The sequence below is a fragment of the Triticum aestivum genome, chromosome 2A, assembly GCF_018294505.1.
Source record: "Triticum aestivum cultivar Chinese Spring chromosome 2A, IWGSC CS RefSeq v2.1, whole genome shotgun sequence".
NCBI classification, from domain to species: Eukaryota; Viridiplantae; Streptophyta; class Magnoliopsida; order Poales; family Poaceae; genus Triticum; species Triticum aestivum.
Window position 1 is genome coordinate 77887672 of NC_057797.1, and position 26959 is coordinate 77914630.

At 45.4% G+C, this 26959-nt stretch overlaps 4 protein-coding genes across 4 annotated transcripts; 1 reads left to right on the top strand and 3 right to left on the bottom strand.

The window, feature by feature from the left end:
- Window positions 1-522: 522 nt before the first annotated feature.
- Window positions 523-9157, bottom strand: LOC123187605 (4-alpha-glucanotransferase DPE2). Its single transcript, XM_044599515.1, has 23 exons — window positions 8853-9157; window positions 8056-8375; window positions 7750-7867; window positions 6419-6471; window positions 6156-6283; window positions 5935-6064; window positions 5488-5684; window positions 5305-5383; window positions 5146-5184; window positions 4778-4897; window positions 4596-4697; window positions 4352-4435; window positions 4028-4270; window positions 3818-3943; window positions 3652-3726; window positions 3497-3568; window positions 3152-3271; window positions 2914-3011; window positions 2294-2453; window positions 2108-2206; window positions 1761-1958; window positions 1350-1443; window positions 523-887 (listed from the first exon to the last, which is right to left on the bottom strand). Exons 2-23 carry the CDS (start codon window positions 8371-8373, stop codon window positions 772-774), a joined length of 2769 nt encoding a protein of 922 aa, XP_044455450.1. The 5' UTR covers window positions 8374-8375; window positions 8853-9157; the 3' UTR covers window positions 523-771.
- A 3449-nt stretch (window positions 9158-12606) lies between these two features.
- On the top strand, window positions 12607-17742 carry LOC123187606 (tyrosine-specific transport protein). Its single transcript, XM_044599517.1, has 14 exons — window positions 12607-13000; window positions 13121-13161; window positions 13631-13723; window positions 13979-14053; window positions 14360-14409; window positions 14559-14648; window positions 14995-15051; window positions 15448-15517; window positions 15943-16044; window positions 16122-16174; window positions 16435-16582; window positions 16655-16739; window positions 16935-17063; window positions 17304-17742. The coding sequence occupies exons 1-14, from the start codon at window positions 12763-12765 to the stop codon at window positions 17492-17494; spliced, it is 1422 nt and encodes a 473-aa protein (XP_044455452.1). The 5' UTR covers window positions 12607-12762; the 3' UTR covers window positions 17495-17742.
- A 3511-nt stretch (window positions 17743-21253) lies between these two features.
- LOC123184820 (quinone-oxidoreductase QR2) lies at window positions 21254-22323 on the bottom strand. The gene is made up of 2 exons (XM_044596874.1): window positions 22062-22323; window positions 21254-21986 (listed from the first exon to the last, which is right to left on the bottom strand). Exons 1-2 carry the CDS (start codon window positions 22268-22270, stop codon window positions 21395-21397), a joined length of 801 nt encoding a protein of 266 aa, XP_044452809.1. The 5' UTR covers window positions 22271-22323; the 3' UTR covers window positions 21254-21394.
- Window positions 22324-24840: 2517 nt separating this feature from the next.
- LOC123184821 (quinone-oxidoreductase QR2) lies at window positions 24841-25888 on the bottom strand. The gene is made up of 2 exons (XM_044596875.1): window positions 25655-25888; window positions 24841-25558 (listed from the first exon to the last, which is right to left on the bottom strand). The coding sequence occupies exons 1-2, from the start codon at window positions 25675-25677 to the stop codon at window positions 24967-24969; spliced, it is 615 nt and encodes a 204-aa protein (XP_044452810.1). The 5' UTR covers window positions 25678-25888; the 3' UTR covers window positions 24841-24966.
- Window positions 25889-26959: the final 1071 nt, after the last annotated feature.

Genomic DNA, 26959 nt, shown 5'->3' on the forward strand with positions numbered 1-26959 from the left:
CCTTCAAAAAGCCAGCGACACTTTTCGCTAAATGTTTCACTGATGAATCGGCATCTGGTACAACCTAACTAAACCTAAGCTTCAAAAGCTAACCCTTTTTTTCTAATAGAATAATAATGGTGTCATGATGCAAAGCAACAAGGTGACGTTTCTGTTTCCCCTTTTGCTCCGCACCAAAGAAAATGGAACCGCATCTTAGCCAGAACCCAGGTTCAGACTTCAGAGGACACGGTTCACATCAAGATTATAAAAGAAGAAGAAAACAGCTTTCTCAGAGGGCAAAGAGCAGATGAAAATATGCAGAAGCTGCATCAGGAACTCCATTTCAGGGCCTTGAATCACACACACATAAGTACTCCCTCTATCACACAATGTAGGACGTTTTTTTTACAATAGTGTAGTGTCAAAAAACGGCTTACATTATGAGACGGAGGGAGTAGAAAACACGCAGAACATAAAAACAGGTGAAGGCAAGACGGCGGGAGAAGATCTCGACGACACAAAAACCGGGGCGCAGGATCATTTATTTCACAAGCCGGCCTTGATATATAGAATGATATACCAGTAGTTATTATTCTCCAGAGCATCGAAAAAGGAATTATGAGCGGGCGTAACGATTTTCTCTAGCCGAAACAACATCAGCTAGCTCAACGGGGCATGGCGGTAATACACCGCCTTATTATCCTATATATTCCTCATGATCATGATCGTGCCCGGCGACGACTGACCGTTCTTCGCGGTCCTTTGTTGTTCCTACAATTTGCCGGTCGACTAGGCCTTGTCCGTTTTGTTGCCAGGGAATGACCTCCCGCTGCTTGTGACGAGGTTCTTGATGCTCGCCTGGATGTCCTTGTCCTCCAGTATGGACTCCAGTGACACATGTAGGCCTGCAGCAGATGTATTTTGGGAAAACAAGTTAGATCCAAGGTGGGGGGAAAAAGATACGCTTTCCGGGGTTAAATATACACAATGGGAACACAAATCACATGCGAGGCTCCAAAGGTGTCGCTTTAGCTTAGAAAGGCTACGCTGACGAATCGTTCGAAAACGATAGTGTCCTACAAGTTCTCCCGGGTGTTATCTATTCAGCTGAAGTTGATGGGACAGCATTTTGATGATGCTTTTGTCCCCAGATATTAAATTGGTCCGCCGTGCCACCTCCAGTGATGTGTATAGCTCCACATCAAATGGTTAAGTAGACACTGGCAGGAACACATACTGAACTGTAAAAATGTTTCAACCTTGCCACTAAAACCAGGCAAATAACGAAACAGGTAGTAGGAGTATATTGTATTTGCACGAAAAAGAGGCATTGTGTCAGGAATAGCCTTTGGAAAAAATGAACTTACGGAATCTCCAATAATGCCTCGGGTTAGTGGGATCGTTGATTGTTTCTTCCGCTGCTGGTCTTGCGGTGTATTTGTCTTTCAGAGCGAGCAGATCCTGGTAAAGAAGAAACCCCAAGTATATTCATGTACTTGTTTCTGTTAAAAACCCAATCATAGTACCCCCTCCAGTACTTAAAAATATGATGTTTGGACATTTGATAGTCTCCAAAAGATAACTTTGATAATTAATTTGTACTACAATATAATTATAAAACCCCAAAATGTTAACATTTCAAAGTAAATTTTGAGACAAATCCAATCCAATATTTCCAAATTTATTGGCTGTCAATGCTGTAAAAGTTTAGCCAAAATTATGTCCAAACAGCATATTTTTACTGGATGGAGTATATGGTACAAGTTGAAGTCCTATACCTGTAGCGGAAAGATTGCCCACATTGACGGTGCATCGAAATGCTGCTGAAGAATGAAGTTTACTACTTCTGGGGTGCAACGAGATGGGGCCTCTTTGTCGCTGCCAATTACAGTCTTGTAAAAACGACTTCTTGTCCCTTCATCTCCTTCCCACCAAGCACGTAATGTGGAGCAATCATGACATGAGGGAGCACAAACCTGGAAGGTCATCCAACACAATTTATCATCTGATGTAGCATACTTTTACTTATATTTCCAACTCTTACTTTAAATTTTGTCTTAATATAATACTGTAAATTTTCATCTAAAAAATTAGAGTGTAATACTGGCAACAGAGTGAAACACACCGTCATATAGCTGTACTTGGACGGAATATCAAATTCCAAGCCTGGTTCACTAGGCATTCTCTGGATACGCAATCCAATCAACGCGAGTTCTAGCATAACCTGGATAAATATCTTACTGTTATTTTAAGAACATAGTCAGCACAAACCAATAGTTATTTTTTAGCATGTCCAGGAAAGATGCCATACAGGGTGAACACAAGCAGGGATAAGGCCAAGATCTTCCCCGCATGCCAACATATCCGAACAGTCCAATAGAACAGGTAGAGTCTTCAGTGCATTTTGTCGCCAAAGATTTTCTTGGCGAACGAAATAATAGTCATGGTATAATCTTCTAAGGACATTTTTGCTGTAAAAAAACATCGATGAGAAGATGAAATAGTCAATAAAGACAGATTTGGTTAGGACATAATGTTAAAATCAATAGCGTACTACTCCCTTTGTCCGAAAAAGCTTGTCCCTCAAATGGATGTATCTAGCACCAGGGGCAAGCTTGGGACAAGCTTTTTCGGACGGAGGGAGTATAAGCAAGAAACTAAAGTTGGTTGCACACTATTTTGATTATCTTGATAGCAAACTGCCTACTAAAGATATAATTCATTTTTCTTGAGGAAATGCATAATATGAACCATGATTATGCAACTAAGAGGTTATAGCAGTACGATGAAGATAAAAATCGCAACTAAGTACAACATCACAATGCTCATACGCCGTTAGTCTGTTGCACTAAGTACTTAATCAATATCAACAAGCCTGAAGAAACTTTACAGATCAACCAGAAGCACCTATAACTGTGAAAAAAAGATTACCTATGTTCATCTAAGTCCCTAAAACTTGAAGTATCCTCCAGGTTAAAACGGGGATAGTACTTTGTGGAGTCCTCAGGATCTCTGATGAGGACTATATTCTGCAGAACAAACAAACAGATCTACTTTAATATGTTTTCAAAAATATTAGTCAAAATTTGATAGAAGAAAAAGGAGGCGGATGTTAGGAGAAAATATTAACATGAGGATACAGTGTGTGCACAACAGAAGGCCGAATTACCTGTAGAAGATCGAACAGACCACGCTGAATACTGTCTTCTTTCTCCAGCCAGAGTGATTTTTCGGGACTGGTTTTAATCTTTGTAATAATCTTTTTCTCGGTGTTGCATTCCTCTTTGAACTATATGCATGAATGAACCAGTCAAAGACAAGTGAAATTAAAGGAAGCAATGGCATGTAAAAGAACATCAGTTAAAAATTCACATGCCTTAGATTGAGAAATAGATATGCTTGTAATAATTACTGAACTAATAATATGTTGCTATCAATAATAATTTCACATGCAGACTCAAGTACCCCATATGTCCAACTGTTATAAAAGGAGAATATAACTGCTTTGCATTACCTCGTAGCAGTGTTTCTGATACTCGTGCAGAAAGTTGGATGCAACAACTGTCCAAAGAGATCCAAACTTCTCCTGAAACATGATAAAAACGTCATGCTGCTGGCACCCTCATCTTTACTGAAACAATTCCGGAACATCGGTTTGAACATGGTTACCTCCAGCATGTCCTGACGAATATATGGGCGGCTCATCCGATCAAAATCCCAGATACCATCACCTAGAAGCTCCTCCTGTAAGTGAACTCAGAAACAAGTCAGATAAACTACTATAGAGGTTTTTTCTGGTCCCTTTTGTTTCTTTTAAAACGGATAAGAAACGAACCTGACTAAGAGGAATTGAAGGTCTAAATTTTCCACAGAGACCTGTGGCAGCATGTTCTGGAAGCTCCCAGATCCTAAAGAAACCCAAAATATGGTCTATCCTATACGCTGTGAAGAATTTTGATAGCTGCAACATGCTAATAGCAGATGAGTAATGGCAAGCAAAGGTGACTGCCAGACAGGGAAAAAATAAAACAGTGCTGTTAATAACCTGTGTCAGACGAGCTCGCCACCACCCATAATTATCCTTTGACATCTCCTCCCAGTTATATGTAGGAAAACCCCAATTTTGTCCACTTTTGGCAAAGTAATCTGGAGGTGCACCAGTAGCGGTATTCATGCGAAATAATGTAGGGTTTACCCAAGTATCCACGCTGTTCCTATCAACACCAATAGGTAAATCTCCTTTCAGAATAACCTTGTTCTTCCTTGCATATGTAGCTGCATCTGATAACTAATAAGGAGGGAATGAGAATGAATGTCCACAAATATATATACATTTATAGAGTTCTGAATGACAACGGCCAATACTTACTTGTGTAAATAGATGATATTGGACATAGTAGTGGAAGCGTATAATATCGTGGTGCAAAGCATCTGCTGCGACTAGCTTGTCAAGCTGCAAGAAATTGCATAAAGAGACATCTCTTATTAGCTGTGTATTTTCCATATGCGCTCTCAGAAAGAACTAGACCAAATTGCAGAATTTACTAAATAGTAAAATGTTATTAGGAAGCTATGCAGGAAATATGGGATCATTAGCATATCATTTCCAATACCTTCTCCTTGGAAAACTGAGAAAACCGACCCCACTGGCTGTGATCTGATGTATCGAAGAAATCCCGAAGAAAGCAAAATGCAGCATATGGCTTCAACCATTCCTATTGAAACGTGGTATGAAAGCAATCAAATGTAGTTTGAAATAAGTGGACTAAAAAATATGAAATGCCAGTAGTTATACCTCATTTTCAGATAAGAACTGCTTGAACGGAGCTGAATTTAGCACTTTGTCCTTTTCTAGATTAAATATTTTTTGGGCAATTCTGAGTTTCGTGGCCAACGCTGCCTCATAGTCGACGTCCTATTTTAACATTAGGGGAAAATGTTAGATCTGCAAAAAGTCCAAGAACCATTTGGGTTCCATGAGCAAAGTCACACTTTTTGAAGTTTTTCAAATACAGTGGATGATCTGATTTAAAGAGCAAGCATAGCAAAAGAGCAGCAAGGACAAGAAGTGCATCCAGCCCAAATGCAAAGCATAGTCAGACATTTACTTTTGCAGTGATGACAGAAAGTAAATGATACTTTATACACGTGAAAATGCATTACCTTTTTGTCCAACTCCTTCTTTGCCTTCGAAATCTCTTCCTGTGACAATATGCAAAATTGAGTACCGGATCAGGTGATTCAGAATTGAAGAGATCAGTGAAACGAGAAGCCAAAACAGACTAGTATAAGAGTTAATATGAAAGGCACACGAAGTTAGACCTTAACATCTGCTGGAATAGCATCTGAAAGCGCCTGCACTCTCAGGTACAAGGGGTGCAACGCAAATACGGAGAGTGAGCTGTAAATAAGAACGTGTAGGACATTATTTTCTCTTCAGAAATGTGTCTTTCATACTTCAAGCGAAAGCACAAGGGAGGATGAAGCAGTGTATCTTAGTAGTACCTATATGGATATGAATCCCACCACATCTTGTTAACAGAAGTATCATTGATAGGAAGGAGCTGAACAAGATGAAAACCCGAATTGACTGCCCAGTCAACAAGAAGTTTAAGATCTGGGAATTCTCCAACACCAAGATCCTCATTTGACCTGATTGAGAACATCGGTACGGCAACACCAGCACCCCTCCATGGTGCTTCCTGATAAAACAAATGATAAATTAGTCCGACACGCTAGTCATGTATGATGCATACTACATCCTCAGCTTTCTTGCCTAAGCACAGCGTGGCAGGGTTCTATCTGAATATGGTTCATTTCCTAATGCACCATAGCATGGTAAACGGTTGCGGGAACTAAATAGTAGCATGTACCTATCAAGCTTTCTGGCAAGGAATATATGAATTGCTAGAACATTCTTAGTGGATGACTCATTATGAATGCAGACGTTACCCGGAGGGAGCCATCAGATAATAAGATGTGTCTGGATGGCTTGGGTGATGATAAATCCACATCAACCTCTCTGTTTGGGCCAAACTCCAATGAAGAGACTCCTGCTTCACTAACTTGACAGTACTTATATGTGGAATATTATTAAGGACAACACATTAGTGTTGGCACAACAAATAATACAAAAATACTAACTAAGAAAATAGTTTTTTGCACAAGGATATTTTACTGGGAACTCAGACTTCCGCAACACACAGTAGGCTTTCCAAATGGAATCTCCAACATAGTTGAGCTTGAGGCCATTTTGAGCTTTCCAATTTCCTACCGCGAGGTTACTTCCTGTGACGACAACCTGAAGTTTTGTGATTGGCAATAGTTAGGACACCAGCAAGTAAGTATAACTCATTGAACTATGATGCGATAAGGGCGCTAAGTACAACTAATCATAGCTTATAAACGGAAACAAAAGTGTATGAATAATACTTACAGTAGAGCCAGCTGCTAGCCGAGGACAACTGATAATAAATTGCACGACAATATCTGTTCAACAAAGATCATAGAAGACAAATTCAAATAATGCTAATGTTGTACCGAAAAAGGCTTCTGCCCCACTTTATATATAAAGCAAACCACCAGAGCCAAAACAAGGTAACAAACAAGTCCACGCCACACACATACCAAGTACGATAAGGTTCTGCTGAGGGCACAGCTCAATGCTAATGTTGTATCTAACCATCAAAGCAGAATTAGTTCATTTCTTTGTTTACTTTCAGATACTCCATTGGTAAAGACTAAATAGAAAAAATTCTTTAAATAGTAAATACTACAAGCACGAGACATCACCTCGAACGTTCTACAAATACTATAAAGTAGGAAGGAAAAGAGTGTTTTATTTAACATGTATTTAGCATGGAAAGAGCTTATGCTACATTCTTTATTATTCAGCAAATCTTTACTCTTGTAAAGATCAAAACCGATGGCGGCGGTCCGTTCATCTTGGACTATACCAACCACCAGATCTGCACCAAACAGCAGTCCTAGACCCTATTTTTGTGTCCTTGTATTTATCTTGATTCCTGTAGAGATGCCAATGTTGCAAGCATTGCCAATAAGCAATCTGCAAAAACTAATGTTGATACCATTTTTCTTCAAAAAATTGGAGTGGCTGTTTATTATTGTGGCGACAGTCCGCTCATCTCGGACTATACCAACCATCAGATCTGCATCAAACGGCAGTCCTAAACTCTAAAAAAATTATCCTTGCATTTATCTTGATTCCTGTAGAGATCCCAATGTTTCAAGCATTGCCAATAAGGCAACCTGCAAAAACTAATGTTCATAGCATTTTTCTTCAACAAATTACGATGACCTTTTATTGTTTGGAGCCAGTGGCTTGACAATCAATCCAACTGGACTTTGCATGATTATTTTAAATACTTTAACAGGTTTCCAGTAATCTTTCAACTAAATTTATTGTCGACCCGTAGCAACACACGGGCTCCTAGCAGTATCTTTACTCTTATAAAGATACGAGCTGGTGGCGGTTCGTTTACCTCTTAAGTTATTACGAATTAGCACGGAGCACGTATGGTTGTTTCCATTGATGTAGATTTTCAGATAATAGTTCTTCATTTTGCACGAACTCATGGACTATGGCGGCACAAGCATTTAAACAATGCATAATATACAACAGATATAAATTCTGTAGCAACGCACGAGCATTTAGCTAGTATTTTTTTTAAATCAGGTATGTGTTGATTGGCTTCTCCGGTGCCAGTCGATTCCATCGGTTTGAGACTTTCAGTTTTAAAATATTACCTTCAGGATCCAAAGTTTTGCTGAGGGAAGGAGGCTGCAGTTGCCTTTTAGCATTATCAGTTGTGCTGAAAATGACGTTCTTGAACGCACTCCGGAGGAAAAGAGCTTCAGAAGCATCCTGAATCCAGACGACGACCAAATGGTCATATAAGCAGCAACTTAACAACAAAGATACATAACATTCAGCTAAGTTGGTAAGCCTCGTTCATGGTTGCTGCCAATGTGGCTAATACTTGTACAGAATGTAAATATACACCAGCAAGCAAGAGGACAGTTGGATGAACACATGAAAGTTTCAATGAGTACCTGCCACCAGTCGCGGACCTCGACGACGTCGCCGTCCTTGACGCCCTCCGGCACCACTAGCTTCTTCTTCTCCCCGGCCTCCCGTCTGAGAACGTTCTTGTGGTCGTCCACCACATGGTAGCTGTACTCACAGGTGAAGACAGCGGGGACTGAAACCTGGCCACACCAGACCAGCGCGTTCCCCTCGTGGACCGGGCTCAGGGCCAGCCCCTGCTTGACGTTCCAGGAGCCGAGCGCCGGCGCGGAGCCGGCGATGACGAGGCTCTGCCCCCATTCCGTGTAGTACGGTAGCTTGAAGATGAGGGTCACTTTCGCCATCTCTTCAGAGCAGGCAGGCAGAAACATGAGCGCAGCAAGGTTAATTACGAGCTGAATGCATCAATGGCAAAAAATATAAAAAGATGGCTTAAATATTTGTTAGCGTAAGGATGAATCCGCCATTTCTCCCTCGGAGATGAATCACAGATCCAAAGAATGGATGAGCGGTTCCTTGGGACACGCCCCTGACCCCCCCACCCACACACACATTGATTCCTCCTGTTCCCATGGGATTCGAGGATCCGAAACACGGCTTTTCCGGTTGGGCGCGAAAAGAGAGGCGGGCCAGATTCGCGGAATAAAGAAATCCCCCACGTTGGCACGTCCCTCCCCGCCCCATTGCCGCCATGACCGAGGTTACCGAGAGCAAACAGACGGCAGCGGCCCGGTGCCCAGGCGAATCGGGACGCCGGGGGCTCTCTGTCTGCCTTCCAAACCAAGAAACAGAGCAGGAGGAGGAGGGAGGAAGCGGGCGTTACCTTGGGCGAGCACGGACGGCGCCAATGGCGGCCACGGAGGGGGATGGGATCAGCGGCGGAACAAGGAGGGAGGGGGCTCAGGAGAGCGAGAGCATGGACGGAGGGGGAGAAGGTGCCAAGAGATGATGAGGGGTGTGAGGGTGACGTTAACGACGGAGGGCGGGCATGGAAAGCGGCACCTGTGAGCCGCGGTGACGGGAGGGGCTAAAAAAGGCGGCCTTTCTGGTCCCTTCCCCCGGCTTTGTGGATCCGGGCGGGCGACGGGCGGAACGCTTCTTCCCCGGGCGGCCACACGGGCGGAGCGGCGAGCCCGAGGCGGTAAAAGCTCGCCATTTTTTGTGTGGCTGGGGAGGAGGTGGCTGCTGCTGACACGGCGACACGTGAGGACGAGACGAACCGCAGTTGTCCATGCCATGCCGCCCGTCTCGATGCGCTCTCCGCTCTGCTGCGGCTGCAACTTGCGGACGGACCTGCACCTGCACGCGGGAGAGAGAGAGAGAGATTGTTTGTGTGTGGGTGTGGGTGTCCATTAAGGGCAAGTTGTCGCGTCTGGAAGGGATGAGGAGCGCAACAAATCTGGGCTGTATCCGATCTGAACTTTTTATTTTTACTGTAAATTAAACTGCGCGTCAGACTGGCGGTCTGTCAGTGTGCGATTTGGTCCCAAGATAAGCTTATTTTCTCGCCGTAAACGGCAACGCTGATGGGATCTGGAGCTGCCGATTCAGGCAAAAGCACTACACTGGTGCTAGTACTAGTACTCCCTCCACCCCAAAATTCTTGTTTTAGATTAGTCTAGACAGGAACTGCCACTTGAATACTGCACTGACTGGTGAGGATTGCGGCTTTGTCCTATGCACGATGGCTTCGACATAGGTGGCCAAATGGGCCAGCCGGCGAGCATGCCGGTACGGCCCGCCATGGGCCAGGCACGGCACGGGCTAAACGGCCGTGCCCGGCACGCGGCACGCCTTGGACCGTGCCTGGGCTTGGAGCCTGGGCACGCGGGCCGGCACGGCATGACCCGTTTATTTTTTATATATGTATACCTAAAATATAGCTCAATAGGCACGATTACGATGGGCCAGGTTGTGTCGTGTCGGGCCGGTCCGTTTGGCCAGGTCTGCTTCGAGATCCCTGGACGGTTTGGACGGACTTGGCCATGTGTACCGTCACCGGATGCACAACTCCAAACACCCACAGGAACACTCAGGGCCTCGTCATCTTTGGGACCGGAAAAGAAAACAATAGTTTGGTTGTGTTGAGATAGACTAGTGTATTTGTTGCAACAAACACTTCATCCGTCCAAATGCCCGGGGTGCTACCAGTCCTTGGCTTGACAGCAAAATATGAATTACACGCCACTGAATGTTTTGCGGCATATAGTTCATCTTCAAAAGCCAACATCATTTATTTATTTATTATGAGTAACATCGGTTTATCTTTTTCTTTTTCTTTGCGAATAGCATGGGTTTAACATTCCCCACCAAGTTCCGAATCACGTGCAATTCACGGTCGAATTTGTTAGATTTGTCGTTTTGATTCTCTATATGTGGAATGAATACTGCAGGTTTGCAAATTTATAGCATAGTGTATACATGTCATACTGTTAAAATTATATCACTACATAATTTTCATGATCATATGGGCGTCAAACTATGCATTAGTAGTAGTAGAGGTACATGTAAAGGAGCTGGAACACTAGACACTTCAACTAGCACCTAAGCAGTCCTAAGCAACATTTTTCTATCACCTTTCTCTTACGGTATTGCGAAGGCAGCCCTAAAGTTTAGAAAGTCAACTTAGACTTTCAAAAGAAAATATAACAACGTGTAAATCAAATGTAACAGTTGGTAGGTGCAGGGAGTTGACGATGGTGATTGTAATGAATTTACCACTCATACCCAAGTTCAGGGTCTCGAGATGGTTAATAACCCTACATTCTGCTACTGAGCTATATTGACACAGAGGGTTCAGCGAATACAAGAGCTAGATTGCATCTAGTACAAAGGTAGGTCTTCCAAGAATGGTCCCGACTCTTCGACAAGGGCCTTCGCCGGGGGGGGGGGGGGGGGGGGCATATTCCTCTGTAAACAATCATCGATTTTCACCATGATCCTATCTCCAGCCAAACTATGTAAATAAACTCTAGTTATGATATGATCCCGGAGTTAACATGCCCATCCTTATCTCCTCCAAGCGCCTACCTTAACATGACTACATGTGGGCCGCTAGAGGACCCTAGGCAATCTTTGGTCGATATGGTTTGTCCACGTCCAAACTGTGTACACCTCCAATAGTTCAACACTATGCACCGACAATGATGTTTGCAAGAACCGTGGCTTTCCTTGAGGTGTCCGTGAGGTATTCTTCCCATCTTGAAACAAGGGTGCAAACCCAAAACTAACAAAAAAAATTCAAGAGTAGGCCTAACGAACTAGCTCCATCTTCCACAAAAAAAATGAGGTGGGCTCCACTTGTCAGAGCAAGGTGGCGGTCTTCGATGTCGTGGGCTTCCTAGAGAAGTCGCCTTATATTAGTGCTGGGCCTACTAGTGTTTTGTGGCGGGATCAACAATTTGACATTTTTCGCGAATATGCAAAGCTTGTGTATCATTTCATTGATAGTTATGACCGTATGAGAGAACAACAACATAGACAAGAGAGGAAGGGGGCACCACACTAGGTGTGGGAAGAGCCGAACATCGGATGCAACCTAGCACTAAACTTGCCTAGCCCGAACTCCAGCCAAGGATGATGAAGAGATGAGACACAGGACACCTAGACCGCGTCACGACCAACGTGAGGCACCTCCTTCGCGGCGTCCTTGACTCTAGAACTGGCCGGATCAATGTGCCCCCACCTTAGGCGCGAAATGGGTTGCTGGACCCCAGCCAGGCTGAAGGGAGAGGCCATGGAGAAAGCGTCGACGATGATGTACATTGTACCCGGGATGCCCATGCTCTGAGAAGCAACCCAAAGCAAGCATGACATACAACATCTCTAAATTCGACACCGGGTACGCCACGAGCAACCAAGACAACACCTTCACAAAAGGAGAAAATGTCGTGCTGCCGTTGCCGCCGTCCGGTCCAGTGAACCAGAACTAGGGTTTCCCTCGATGCTCGAAGAGGGGCACAAGAATGCATCAAAGAAGGGGACGACACCCATAGGTCACGCCGCTGCCATCATCGGCAAGCCTAGCAGGGATCGTCGCGGCCTATGACCGAACAAACCCAAAAGTTTGCATGACCGAACAAACCCAAAAGCCGAGCAAACTGACATTGGAGGTGGATTTGCTTCTTCTTGTTTCGAGGATATTGGAGGTGGCCCACAGACTTGAAGATCTTTGGGAGACTACTTCTTGTGCTCTAACATGGATTTGCTGGCCATGATTTTTTTTCATGCTTTATGTAATCAGACGTTTGACTTCGGCATTCTGACATCATTTTTTATTTTTATTTTTTTAAAATCAATTGGTGCATATCTTTTTCTGACAGATCGACCACGCTAGTGTGCATCTATAATTGGTGCAGATCGATGGTGGCTAATAAAGCTTTTTCTGTATTTTTTATGAAAAAAAATAAAATCAAACGTACCAGCAAAGCAACTGCAAGTTTGCAAACCATCGCACAACAGATCATGGATCCTTCCTTAAGCATACGCACATGCAACAACAAAAAGTTTGGGCAAGTGACAGTTCAGCTTCCTTCCTTCCACACAGAGCTGATCCACAAACACTCACACTGCCATTGCGCCACAGCACCAGAACTTTTCAGCCTGTACACCTGCGCCACACAAACCCCCACCAATAACAACCGGAAGATAACAGAAAAAGAAAAAAACCAAAAAAGCGAAAGCTCCAAGCCTACCTCTACTGAGAGGAAGAAGCGGCAGCGGCAGCCGCAGCAATGGCAGCAGCCGCTCTCCAGTGCTGCCCTCTGCTGAGCTCACCGCCGGCATCATCCATCTTGCCGCCTTCCTCTGTAAGAACACCGGCGGTTAGCAGGACAGGGGAGGCCAGGACGAGGAGGCTGCAGCGATGCCGCTGTTCCCAGTCTGCCGAGGGGCGATCGCCGGGTAGCTCGCCACCGCAGCTGGAGCGCCTCTTCTCCAATGTCAACCAGGCCACCATGAAGCACGAGCCTGGTAACCATGCTCAGATCATGCAGTCTGTTGCTTTGCCGAGCTTTCTTCCGCTTTTCTTTTTTTGCCTTTGGGGGTGCACCTGATGGGATTGTGTCTCTGTTTTTCGCTTGGATGTGCCAGGGAGTATCACCGGTTCCGTCTTCCTTGTGGCCGGCACAACGGTAAGTTGAAACGTAAGATTGCGTCTTCCTTCTTACCGCCTTCGATGTATCACTGGTTCCGTCTTCCTTCTTGCCGCCTTGATGTAAAATGTAAGACCTGAAATTTTGATGTCAGATTGCGTACTAGGCTGCAGGTAAGGCTATGTTAAAATGCAATGCGCCTGTCGAGAATCACTGAAATGAGAAAAGAACACGCGACAGATGATCAGATAAAACATTGAGATAACAACCCTGTCTCATGAAACTAATATTGCAAGCCGAAAAATTCATAAAGGACTAATGCTACGCACCTTGAAGCCTCGGCAGCTTTGATACATGCTCTACCATAGCGGCCTTATTTCACACATGTTAGAAACTACTTGAAATATCCCTTTGGAGTGAACATATATTTCAGGAATAGTTCAGAGTAAGCAAAGGCATATTATGTTTACATAACTGAACTTCCTTTTCATCTACATTGATGCCATAGGTCGGGGCAGGTATCCTCGCGATCCCTGCCGTCACACAAGAAGCTGGATTCTTGGCCTCAGCAGTCACATGCGTTTTCTGCTGGACATATATGGTAATAGAATCAGAATTGACTGGGTAAACTATCAAACCCGATGTATTAGAGGTGACATGCAGTCAGAGAAGCCTCTCAAAGGTAAACAAACCCTTTTGCATTGCGCGTTCTTGGATAAATTCTCATCATAAAGAATATTTATCTTCTTGTGTGTGTCACCTTGATACGGGAGGGTTTGATAGTTTCACCCAATATTTTGTCTATTTCACTTACTTGTCTACACTGACAGTTTTTGTTTGCCACCACTTTCTCCAGGTTGTAACAGGGCTGTTAGTTGCTGAAGTAAATGTCAATACAATGTGTGAACTAGGATCTGGAAGTGTCTCGCTGGTAGTTAACGTGCCATCCCATTGCTGATTTCCTGATAAAAATTTCTATTAGAGGCAACTAAAATGAATCTGCAACTAAAAAGTGGCATATGAAGTGTTTGGACATATTTTACCTGAACACAAGGTCCATCTATTAAGACTGGCAAAAGATAGAGAATCATACACACTCCAAATATGAGAAAGTACTCAATAACTGGTGGGGTGTTGCATCTAGCCATCTATGATATGTATTTCGTTCCTTGTATATTTTCTATCTTGCTTGGTTTGAAAGTAGCGAGCATGCTCTCTGAAGGCGCATTTTTTCCAGGTTTCAATGGCCAAGCGCACTCTAGGGACAGCTGGAGTAAGAACAGTTTGGTATGATAAATTCAATACGGCTGAGGTTTATTTATGTATAAGACCTCCAAATCGTAATTGGGATTCATAAGCCTATGTAATGACACTCAGTTACAAGCTCATATTTTTGGACTGGAGAAATTCTGACCATAATTTCTATGTGCCTGCAGCTTTTCATATTTGTTTATACATTATGCACTTCTTGTTGCGTATGTGGCACGCTCTTCAGAGATCTTAACGAACTCACTGGGCATTCCATTGTATGACCTCTTTCCTTGATCTTCACTTTCAATATTCATTTTCTCAATCTTTGTCGTAACAATGTTGTATCCCTCTTACTAGTCGTGTATAGCACTCTAGTGTCTATCATATGTTTGACCCTTGTGTTATAACCCCGGAAAAACAAAATATCAAGAACTTGCATTATGTGATAAATAACTGCTACGGAAACTACACTAGTTGGTACTTCTACAATTCACATAAATATTTTCAAGCATGCAGGTTCTACTTAGCAGTTACTAAGGGTCATTAGTCATCACCATACATTTCAGTCACCATTCAATAATTTCTTTTCATCAGCCATTGATGACATGAGTATGTTTACAGATGGGAGAGTGCCACCCTGTTTTCACTGGCTTTTGGTGGACTATGTTACTTCGGAAGGTAACTGAAAAATGTTACCGCATCATATTATGTGATACACTTCCTGTAATAGCAAAAAAACAATGACCAAGCAGATATCTCCTTTTCCGAGTTCTCTGCTGCTTAACTTCAGGGTTCACTGCAAAATATTTCTATGTTATGGGAGCTCCTGACCACGTCCAGTGTAGCTTCAAGACTACTACTTCTTACTTTTTTGACCATTAAGGGTTAACTTCATTCTCGATTTCAAAACAAATGCACATATCAATAGTAAGGTTCTCAAAAGATGGACAGTTTGCTACTTACAAATATTTATTATATAATTTTTTGTCCTGATGTCCACAATTACTTAGGCAATTTATCATATAACATGGTAGAGATTATAAGTACCAAAACTAATCTTCTCGATGGCTGCAGTCAGCGAGTCATTGGTGCCGTGAATGGTTTTTTGGTGTTCAGTATCATAGCATCCTTCACACTTCTTGTGGTAAGTGTTGTTTTACATTAATCCATCATAAATATTTGGAACCTTGATAATCCTAGGCTCCTAGAAGTTGACAAAGAGAATGAAACATGACTGCATTTCCTGAAATAACTTAGGACCTACTAATTTTGGTTGCAAAATATCCTATTAGTGAGATAAAATTCTAAGATAGTCCAACTCTGCACGTACAGTGAGCTACGTGAGTGCAAGTGTGTAGATCCAAAATCCAATATGCTTACAGATAAACAGGTCCTGTTTGATAGGAAATATTGCTACTCTTTTAGTATTCAGTAATGGTACGAGTAGAGAGAAAAACTCATGTCCGCTGACAAAGATAACATGAGCAAACCACTAGGAAATTTATTTCGCGTAAGGAACATCCTACAAACAGAGTGTAGACGCTGAACAAATGGATGTAACCTTCACAGGTGGTGGCAAGTGGAAACATACAGTGGAGTTCTCTTCTCGAAACGAATTTTGCTGCTGCTCCCCAAAGTATACCAATAATTTCTCTTTCATTTGTATATCAGGTAATCTTGTATTCTTGCTTACCATATTCACTTCAAAAAATTATTCTTGGCATTTGACTGAGTATTTTCCTGAACAGAATGTAGTTCCTGTTCTCTGCACAAATTTGGAGGGAGACCTGTCAAAAGTAAGGTAAGGTTGTGAAGATAAATCTGACACTACCTGCATAAGTACAGCAGTTGTGACTTGTGACATTAAAAAGAGATATACAGTGTTTTCAGACTTGCAACAACAGAACAATATGTGCCTTCTTTCGAGAAAACACAAGATCTTGAAGAACAAGAAAAAATTCTCATTAAAAAGGGGCAGACATATTTATGTTGGACCGATCACGCCACTATCCTAAGTTGGTGACTTCCAGAGGCATATGACAATCTTACTGAATCTTGCAGGAAGGCCATTGTATTAGGTACTGCCATACCCCTTGCTCTGTTTCTCGTATGGGATGCTGTCATCCTGGGGACAATCCCGGGGTTTGCAGAAAGTGGGGCTATTACTGATCCGCTACAACAACTTAGGTCAAGCAATGGTACAGTGGGGGTAAGTATTTTCAAGATGTTCTTATGATGTGCTATAAATTGGGATTGATTTGACACACCTTCTTGTTTGCAGCCTATTGTTGAGGCATTCTCATTTCTGGCAATAGGCACATCATACATCGGATTTGTTCTGGGACTCACAGACTTCATCGCAGACTGTAAGTATCTTCTTCAGTCCAGACTCCAGAGCAATCATATTTTTAAGCTAGGAAGAGGTCTAGAGTAGAACCTGGCCAATTTTATGTGAGATAGACATGAAGGTAGCAAAACAGTAGCCAGATTTCTGGGACTGCAGCCTACTGTTATTAATTCACTATCCTTCTCTTTTTTGCCTCTTCTATAAAACTTTGCAGTGCTCAAACTACCAAGTGGACAGAACAAACCTCTGACATACCTTGTAACTTTGTTCCCTCCGCTTGTTCTGTCACTGCTTGATCCAGAGATATTTTTCAAGGCATTGGACTTTGCAGGAACTTATGGAGGTAAGGATGCTTTTACAGTGTCTCTAATCCCAAGGAGAAATACCTGTCTCCTTGCAGGCTGCAGCCACAAAATAATATACTGATACAGAAATGCAGAACATTCATATGGATTGCTTTCATCTACTGCAGTAACCTTTTGTGAATAGGAAGTGCAGAATATTCGTATGGTTTACTGATTGTGGAAATATTATATTTGTTACTTGAAGGAATGAAACTGACCCTTGCATGTATTCTTTTCAGTTCTAGTACTCTTTGGAGTTTTCCCTGCAGCTATGTCTTGGTCAGAGAGATACTCAAATGACTTGGAAGCTCCTATATCCCCTATAGTCCCAGGAGGAAAATTAACCCTCTCATTTGTTATGGGGGGTGCCTTGCTTGTAATATTTTCAGAGGTTTTCAAGGACATAATGCAGTTACAAGGACTACATTGACAATCATGATGTGCAAAGCTCCACTACTGATGCTTCTGCAGATTTTTGTGCAATGTTGCTAATAAGAGGTATTAACACATCCAAAAGAGAATAGTAGCCTTTCTTAACCCCTTCGGCAGTTTCATCAAGATATTCTTGTTTTTTTTTTTTGAGAAATGTCAAGTTGAGTTGTGTTGTAAATATTTACCATATACCACTTTTTCTAGTATATATTTATCAATAGGGTCCTCTCCTACTGCTACTTTACATAATGCTATGCGTGAGTTGTATAACCTAAGTATTCTTTATTTATTTTTATCGAATTTAAACTGAAAAACAAGAACTTCTAAAGTTTCAAGAGACCCGCAACAATAGTAAATTCAAGAAAAATAGTGTTGAAAATAGTTTCTTGTCCTCATCAATATTTTTTCACATGTGTGCAAATGAACAACTGAACGATTTCATTAGTTCGTTTAGAGTTCATGATGTTCCTCGACTTATTCAGGTCCGTTATCAAGAATTTTGAACTTATCCCCAGACTACACACGTTGACTCACACAACTGTGCATCATCATATCCTACTAAAGAGTAAACAGGAATTAGCAAGCAGAAACTCACACTGAGAAAGACATACTGTATACCACTGCCACTGTGCTAGTGATTCTCTTCTACCAAAAATCATTGCAAGAACAAGTTCCCCCTCTAAAATGATGGAACCTGGCTCTATCACGAACCACAATTTCCCGTTGATAAATCTTGGACACTAGCTTAGCAAACTTGTGGCAATCCATACAAAAGCGAAGATTTTTGACAATTCTGATTGTAGCATCTGGAGGTCCTCCAATGAGCCCAAACGCTATTGCAAGCTTCTCACTGTGATGTCCAACCGCCTGCTCTTTCTCTTCATCTTCAATGTCATAGAACACCTCAGTGGTCTCTGTGACATGACCTTGCTGTTGCATCCTTCCACCAATCTCGATCAGTTTTGCATGAATGTCATCATATGATGGATGTGACTTGTCACCTGAAATGAATTCATGGATGGAACCATCCATCTCAACCGAGCTGCAGCCAGGAATCTTCTCGATCCCCTTGCTTCTCATGGTCCTCCGAACATCTTCAACACCACTCCATCTCCCTACTGCAGCATAGAGATTGGACAGGAGCACATGGTCTCCACTGCAGGTCGCTTCCATTTCAGTTATGACAATTTCGGCCATCTTGACATTCTTGTGGAGCCGGCATCCACCAAGCAATGCCCTCCAGATGACAACATCTGGCTTCATTGGCATCTCTGTAATGAGCTCGTGTGCCTCTTGTAGATGACCAGACCGGGCAAGGAGATCAACCATGCACGCATAATGCTCAAGGATTAACCCTATGCCATACTTCTTGGAGATCATGTTGAAATGCTCCCTACCTGCATCCACAGATCCACCATGGCTGCATGCCAAGAGGACTCCTACAAAGGTCACTTCATCCGGAACCACTCTTCCATCAAGCTCCATTTGGCGAAACATGTCCAACGCCATCGCTGAGTAGCCATTCATGGCCAAGCCATTGATCATGGCATTCCAGGTACACGTGTTCCTCGCCCTCAGGCCGGTGAACACCTCCAGCGCAAGCTCCACAGCGCCACACTTGGCATACATGTCAACAAGCGCCGTCCCCAGGAACTCGTCCCACCGGAGCCTGTTCTTCTCTACGAACACATGGACCCACTTCCCCGTCTCCAACGCACCGGCGCTCGCGCAGGCTGACAGCGCGCTGACAACCGTCCCGCGGTTGGGCGCGAACCCTTCCTCCATCATCCGCCCGAAGAGACAGAGGGCCTCGACGGGCTGCCTGTTCCCGATGTGCCCAGAGATCATGGCGTTCCACGAGACCAGGTCCCTCTCCGGCATCTTCTCGAAGACGCGCCTCGCCGACCCGACATCCCCGGCGCGGCAGAGCCCGGCGACCATCGACGTCCACGTGACGGGTGTCGGCGCCGGGACCTGCTCAAAGAGTCGGCACGCCGACGCGACGTCGCCGGACACCGCGTAGCCGTGGATCATGGAGTTGAAGGAGACGGTGTCCTGGCGCGGCATTTCGTCGAACACCCTGCGCGCGTCGGCGACTCGCCTCGTGGCGCAGTAGCCCTGGATGAAGCCATTGGTGACGCGCGTGTGGGCGAGGAACCCGAGCTTGATGTAGACGGCGTGGAGGCTGGGGAGGCGGCGGGAGGAGGCGGAGGCGGAGGCGGCGGCGGCTTTGAGGAGGGAGAGGAAGGTGTGCTGGTTCAGGCGGGAGAGCTGCATGCGTACGCGTTTGCTACTGGCTTCTAGGAGTAGTTCATGGTGTGTGAGGCCTTGAGATTTTATGGCTAGCTTGTTTCGGAAAGGAAATTCAGAAAATGCAAGAACATGAAACCAAGTGGATTATGTTTGATGTATAATTGCCTCAGTTATCGATTCAATATTAACTTTTTACAGTTTGTGACACATGTCTTGTGAACACTCATTTTTTTTTTGATTTTTTTAAGGAAAATGATCATAATCATCTTGCCGATTCTACGCCTCGTGTCCACTACCTGGAGAGCCAACCACGTGTGGATTAGTCCCACCCATCGTATGTTTTAGGATTTTGCAACATCCCTCATGTTTGTGAAACACGAGGAATGTTACAGTGGCAACACAACAATGCGACGATGCGGGAAAACAATTTCTACAACATAACGTCTATTACAAAAAAAAATCCGCAACAATACCCTTATTGCAAAAAAAAAAAAAACTGTAAACACAACCTATGTTACAAATGTCTTATGCAACATGATGCATGTTGCAAAAAGTTTCGCAACAAAACCTATGTTGCAAAAGTAAGAAAAGTGAAGAATGGCCCTAGACGCTATGGCTCGTGAGGCGGCGGATCTTTTAAAAGGATTCGCCGACCGACGCGTAGCACAACCCTTTTCTAAAACATTTAAATATAATTTTTGACAAATGATAGCACCTGATATTCTCCCATAATATGGTATAAGAACGAAGAGGCATACGTTCAAAACCAATTCCGGTCAAATAGTGGTGGTCTGGCTTCTCTCCCTTCCTCCTCTCTCTAATAACAACACCGACTCTCAGAACATACACATTATTTATTCGCGGACTGGTCCACGGATACATATACAAGAGCAGACCATCCAATTATATTCCTTGAACGCTCGCCTCTGTTTTTTTAAGTACCCAACACTCAAAATAATTATAAAAATAGCCAATTCACTCACAAATAACCTGTAGATATCCCTAGAACAACAATAGTTCCAATGTAAATATTACATCTGAGATAACTGAATGTTCAGTAAATTTTTCGAATTCATCAATTCCAAATTCAATGATACTTGAATTAGACGGAACAAGTCCTCTCACACACTGTTGCCCTTGAGCTTCATCAAACAATATACTCCCTCCGTCTGAAAATACTTGTCCTAAAAATGGTTGTATCTAGACTTATGTTAGTTATATATATATATATATATATATATATATATATATATATATATATATATATATATATATCCATTTTTAACCATTTCTAAGACAAGTATTTTCGGACGGAGGAAGTATAAATGTAAATGGCCTCCCTCGGTCCCGTGGTATAGCACGGCAGCTCGTCCGGACTATATAACATGACAATTATCAAGTTGCAATATCAAGTAAATCAGTGAATTGACCAACATGAACCGTGACACGTGCACCATTTCTTCGACGATGTTGCCATGAACCAGCGCTGTCACCATCCACAGCAGGAACCCGAACTCACCCATGTGCATTATTATTCTTTCGAAACAAGATATAAAAGCCAGTAAGAGTGTAGTAATTGCTAAATAAACAAATTGTGCAACTGGAAATCATCCACACACGTTGTGCAATCCCGAGCAGTTCAAGTTCAGACGGCGTTGAGCTTCTTGGCGATGCCGGCGAAGTACTTCCCCTGGTGCGCCGCCAAGGCGAGCTCGGCGTCGCTGGGCGTCCTGCCGCCATCTTTGCCGGCGAAGGTGCCGGATCCGTACGGGCTGCCGCCCTTGACCTCGTCCATGGCGAACATGCCGGCGCCGTGCGTGTAGCCGACGGGCACGAAGAGCATGCCGTGGTGCGTCAGCTGCGTGATGGCCGTGAGGGCCGTGGTCTCCTGGCCGCCACCCTGCGTACCTGTGGCGAGGAAGATGCCCGCAGGCTTGCCGGCGAGGGAGCCCTCCTGCCAGAGGCCGCCGGTGGAGTCAAAGAAGGCTTTCATCTGCGCCGCCATCATGCCGAACCGCGTCGGGAAGCCGAACAGGATGCCGTCGGCCTCGGCCAGCTGGGACGCCGTTATAACTGGGTGGTCCTCGCGCCCCGGCGCCGCGTGCATCTTCCCCAGCACCTCCTCCGGCAGCGTCTCCGGCACCCGCCAGACGGTGACCTCGACACCGGGGACGGTGTCGGCGCCTTTCTTGATCTCCTCCGCGAGCGTGGCGACGTGTCCCCATGTCGAGTAGTACCTGAATCATACAGAGTAATAATCAAATCATCGAGCTAACCAGCCGGAAGAAGAGCAAGCAGAGGCGGAGCATTACACGATGTAGATCTTGGTCGCCATTGCCGATCGGCTAGCTGCAGAACTCTGCTGTGAAAAACTGATTTGGTTTGGAAATTGCTTTGCTTCCTCTTGCAGTGTAGGTAGCTGGTGAAGCAAGAAGGCGGGCAGGCTCCCGTATTTGTAGGGGGAATTGGAGCCTTGAAGATTGTTAATTTGAGACGACCTTGTATGTACTGTAGTCTGCATTCTCGCAGATTAAGAAGGTTCTTGAAGAAGGTATCTGATCCTCGCCCGGGGCTCCCGTATGAGCCTTGTCATCTTCTGTACTAGCGCTGTATAAAAAAGTGTGGTCAAACTCTAAGAACGGCCAGGAAGATAGCGAGGGTGGACCTGATCATACCCTGGGCCGGGCCGGGTTTCGGGCCAGGCTTTGCAAAGCCCGAGGCGAAAACCCCAAGCCCGAGCGATTGTTTTCAGGGTATAAAAATAATATATTATACCTATATATCGAATAAAATATGTAATTGGTTTTTTGAGCTTTTGAGCCGGGCTTCGGGTGGAAAAGTTGAGCCCAAGCCTGGCCCAAATGTCAAGCTTTCTTCGACGATGTTGCAACGAACCGCCGCTGCTACATCATCGACAGCAGGAACCAGAACTCGGTCAGGACGATTGGCGCGTTATCACCATCTACAATGCCATCGCCATCGACTCCCGATTGTCCAACCTGGTGAGGAAGAAGTACACCGCAATGCGAGACAAGGGTCGAGCCCATGATAGGTGCCCCCCAGAGCTAAATCCGCACCGGCCGGAGAAACCATGTTTTGAGCACAAGTGTTCCCTCGAAATAGGCTTTCGTCGGGGAAATACCCTTTGACTCCTGGGTGTATATACACCTCATATGAAAAAAAAAGTCAAAAAAGCTTAGAAGTTTTTTTAGAATAAACTTGACTTTACTTTACACTAGTATGTAAATTTTTCACGAATAAAAAACTAATCTTGACTTCATGGCAAAAAATTTATTGCTATTATAGGTCACTATTCACATTATTTTGGTAGAATTTTTTTTCTAAAAGAAGTCAAGGGAGGGTTTACTTTTTCTGGGATTTTTTTACAAGTATAATAGAAGGTCAAGTTTATTTCAATAATTTTTTTGAATTTTTTGACTTTTTATTTAATTACTAAATACTTTCCCGTATAAGGCGTATATACACCCATAGACCAAAAGTCCCCTCCCTTTCCTCCCTCTATATATAAAGCCACAACCAAACCAGGTACACGGTCGAATAATACAAGATAGTGATGTAACCCTCATAGAATGTCGATCCCAAGATACACGCACAAACGCACACGCCTACGCAACCGAAAGTAAACATAGGAAGAACTGAGAACAACACCACACTACGCCCTAAAACACCTAAGCTCCACAACAATGCCTTCGGGAGGGAGAACGACGCTAAGCATCGTCGCTGTCGAGTCCAGAATGGACAAAGGTCTTCACCCGAAACTCTGACTCGGAGAGGAGCACCATGTCGACGTCTTCAGAAAGAGAGCGGCGTCCGTGTGCGTCGTCGCCGTTGGCGCCAAAGCGCAAAGCTTTCGCTTGGCAGCTCTCCCATGCCACCACGAGGTGTTCACTTTCGCTTGACAGCTCTCCTGTGCCACCACGAGGTCTTCAGAACAAGCACAGCGAGTTCAGATCCCCATGTCCGGATCAGGGTGACGCAACTAACAGTGATAGAAAGCGTGCCCGAGCCACCCGCTGCTACACCTTCCACTGCCCACACGACCAAGGGGTAAAGCCGCCACCACCACCGCCATGGTGCCCACCAGAGAGCCACCCATGTGGTCCGCCTTCTGGAGCCGCCGCCGAGGCATCCATGTCTGGGACACCAACAACCATCCACATCATGGTGCAACAACCACAGAAGGAAGAGTAAAAGGCATCTCCTTTCCCTCCCCAACCCGGCATGAGTCACGAAGTCTGGGTCAATGCCTCCACGGTGGGAAGCGTCCACACACGTGTCCCCAGCTAGTCCCAACGGACCGGGGGGACACAATCCCGTGACTACCGACGGTTGTCGACCAGCAAAACTCACAAGACGCCATGCCCGTGGATGTCAACGTCGACACTACCCAGACCATGCCCAACCTTGCCTACCCGGAGTGAGAGCCCCGCCCCACCTCGGGCCCATATCTGGTGTGCCCAAGCGTGAACCCTAGGCCATGGACACCTCCGCCGCATGGACAATCCGCACGCCGCCAGACTGGATCCAAGAAAAGAAAAACCGCCACCACCGCCAGCACACTGATGACCCGTGCATCCACCTGGAGCCCCAAAACGACCAGAGCAGGGTCGAACCCTAGCCAGGTGCAGACGGCATGGATACTAGCATCGAACCGCCGCCGTGGGAACCCCCGCGCCGCCCACAACACAGGTGGCCAGATCTGGCCGAGCCAAGTCAAGCCGGCACAGCCACCATGGGAGCTCCACGCGTGCAACCCTCCACACCTTGGCCAGTCGTTGTAGGGAGTAGCACGTCCACAAACCCGCCACCAGCCACCGCGCCGCCGCGCCCTGCCGCCAGTGCGCCACCACCGCTCGATGGAGAAAACCCCATGCTTGCATCTGTAGAAGAGGTCTCGCCGCCGTCGACGCCGACCGGGCTTTGCCCTGCGGCTGCGAGGAGGGGGGGAGAAAGGAGGGTGCCTAGGCCGGCGTCGTGAGGGTTGGCCCTCCCGGTCGCCACACCGGAGCGGCGGGAGGTGGGCCGGGAAAAGTCGGGGACTTCGAACCTCTATTGACCCATGAGCACAAATGTTCCCAACGTGCTCGCATTATTATTCTTTCCAGACAAGATATAGATACCAGTATGGTGTAGTAATTGCTAAGTAAACAAATTTTGCTCCAAGTTGACACGCTGACGCCATGTGACGTGAGCGGTTCAGACGGCCTTCAGCTTCTTGGCGATGCCAGCGAAGTACTTCCCCTGGTGCGCCCCCAAGGCGAGCTCGGCATCGGTGGGCGTCCTGCTGCCATCAGCGCCGGCGAAGGTGCCGGCTCCGTACGGGCTGCCGCCCTTGACCTCGTCCATGGCGAACATGCCGGCGCCGTGCGTGTAGCCGACGGGCACGAAGATCATTCCGTGGTGCGTCAGCTGCGTCACGGCCGTGAGGGCCGTGGTCTCCTGGCCGCCGCCCTGCGTGCCCGTGGCGAAGAAGACGCCCACGGGCTTGCCGGCGAGGGACCCCTCCTGCCAGAGGCCGCCGGTGGAGTCGAAGAAGGCCTTCATCTGCGCCGCCATCATGCCGAACCGCGTCGGGAAGCCGAACAGCACGCCGTCGGCCTCGGCCAGCTGCCGCGCCGTTATGACGGGGTGGTCCTCGCGCCCCGGCGCCGCGTGCATCTTCCCCAGCACCTCCTCCGGCAGCGTCTCCGGCACCCGCCAGACGGTGACCTCGACGTCAGGGACGGAGTCGGCGCCTTTCTTGATCTCCTCCGCGAGCGTGGCGACGTGCCCCCATGTCGAGTAGTACCTGAATCGATGCAGGCAATAACAATCAAATCATCGAGCTAACCAGCCGCAAGACGAGTGAGCGGAGCAGAGCAGCGGCGGAGGCGCGGAGCATTACACGATGTAGATCTTGGTCGCCATTGCCGATCGGCTAGCTACAAGATTCTGCTGTTTGAAACTGATTTGCTTTGGAAATTGCTTTGATTTGCTTCCTCTTGCAGTGTAGGTGGCTGGTGAAGAAAGAAGCCGGGCAGGCCCCCGTATTTGTAGGGGGAGATGGAGCCTTGAAGATTGTTAATTCGGAAGTACTGTGCGGCCGAAACTCATTGGCCGATCAACAGACGATGCTTCATCTTATCTTGACGTCCTTGCAGTCGCGTTCTTGCAGATTATTTAAAACGGTTCCTGAAGAAAGAAGCTGATCCGATCATCACCAGGGGCTGCTATAAGTCTTGTCACCTTGTGTAGTGGGTATAAAAAAGTGTGTCAAACTCTGATGAACGTGGGGTATACTACGTGGTCATGGCGTCGACACTGACGTACTACGTATGTAGATATGTATCGCCATGGTGGATGCTTTTCTCCCGGAAGAACGGCGATGGAGTCAGCGAGGTCGAAAGAAAAAGAATAGGCAGATATAGAATCGAAAATACACGTTGCGACATGGTGCCATGCGAGGATTATATGCATACTTGAAACCCCTCAGATAGTTTTAGGAGTTATATGGTGTATTTTACTCTTTTCCAATCCTAAACCTTCACATGTGCATGTCCATTAACTCCGTAAATGATCCTTCATCCGTGTAGCATCATTCTTTGCTTAATCGCTATGAGTGTGACTAGGTCTCAGTCGACTGAGACTTAACAAAGTCTCAATCAAATATCAGAACATACAAAAAGGAAGAAAGAAAAAATAAAATAAAATTACACGGATCTCCACATATATATAGGCAGCTAGTTTGGTTTCAACTACCGCACCTTCGACACATACCGAGCTAAGCAGTTAGCACGCCCCCATCAGATTAACGATCAACCCCCCACAGAAGAAGATTAGTATGTTTTTAATGTAATTTTATTTTGTATTGCTCGTTTTACCTTCAGATGTCTATTCTTTGTACTGGCCTTTGTTTTCTTCGATATTAATCAGATCTAAGATACTCTCTAGTTGTATTTATTAAAAAGAGTAAATAAACCAAGCTACGTACTGATACGTTAGTTAGCCGGCCGAAGCACACTGCCGGACCTAGAATAGGATGCCAAAATAGTGCAATCATAATAATCCTAGCAAACAATTCTCACAACATTAAGTTGTGAGACAACTTACTAATGTCTAGTGGAAGAAGATGGATCTCAGTGACTATAATCTTGGATGGGCGCATGACAACACACCACAAGTTCTCATCGCGTGTAAAAATGGCCCTTGC

What these genes read in the sequence shown, in the direction of transcription:
- LOC123187605 (XM_044599515.1), bottom strand. Translation starts at nt 8,373, where the DNA reads ATGGCGAAAGTGACCCTCATCTTCAAGCTACCGTACTACACGGAATGG. An exon ending in CCAAGTACAGCTATATGACG is followed by an intron (nt 1,959 to 2,107) that starts GTGTGTTTCACT and finishes ATGACCTTCCAG; the next exon opens with GTTTGTGCTCCCTCATGTCA. An exon ending in GAGGCATTATTGGAGATTCC is followed by an intron (nt 888 to 1,349) that starts GTAAGTTCATTT and finishes CATCTGCTGCAG; the next exon opens with GCCTACATGTGTCACTGGAG.
- LOC123187606 (XM_044599517.1), top strand. Translation starts at nt 12,763, where the DNA reads ATGGCAGCAGCCGCTCTCCAGTGCTGCCCTCTGCTGAGCTCACCGCCG. An exon ending in GGACTATGTTACTTCGGAAG is followed by an intron (nt 15,052 to 15,447) that starts GTAACTGAAAAA and finishes CGATGGCTGCAG; the next exon opens with TCAGCGAGTCATTGGTGCCG. An exon ending in CATCCTTCACACTTCTTGTG is followed by an intron (nt 15,518 to 15,942) that starts GTAAGTGTTGTT and finishes TAACCTTCACAG; the next exon opens with GTGGTGGCAAGTGGAAACAT.
- LOC123184821 (XM_044596875.1), bottom strand. Translation starts at nt 25,677, where the DNA reads ATGGCGACCAAGATCTACATCGT. An exon ending in GCGACCAAGATCTACATCGT is followed by an intron (nt 25,559 to 25,654) that starts GTAATGCTCCGC and finishes GCATCGATTCAG; the next exon opens with GTACTACTCGACATGGGGGC.
- LOC123184820 (XM_044596874.1), bottom strand. Translation starts at nt 22,270, where the DNA reads ATGCAGACTACAGTACATACAAGGTCGTCTCAAATTAACAATCTTCAA. An exon ending in GCGACCAAGATCTACATCGT is followed by an intron (nt 21,987 to 22,061) that starts GTAATGCTCCGC and finishes TGTATGATTCAG; the next exon opens with GTACTACTCGACATGGGGAC.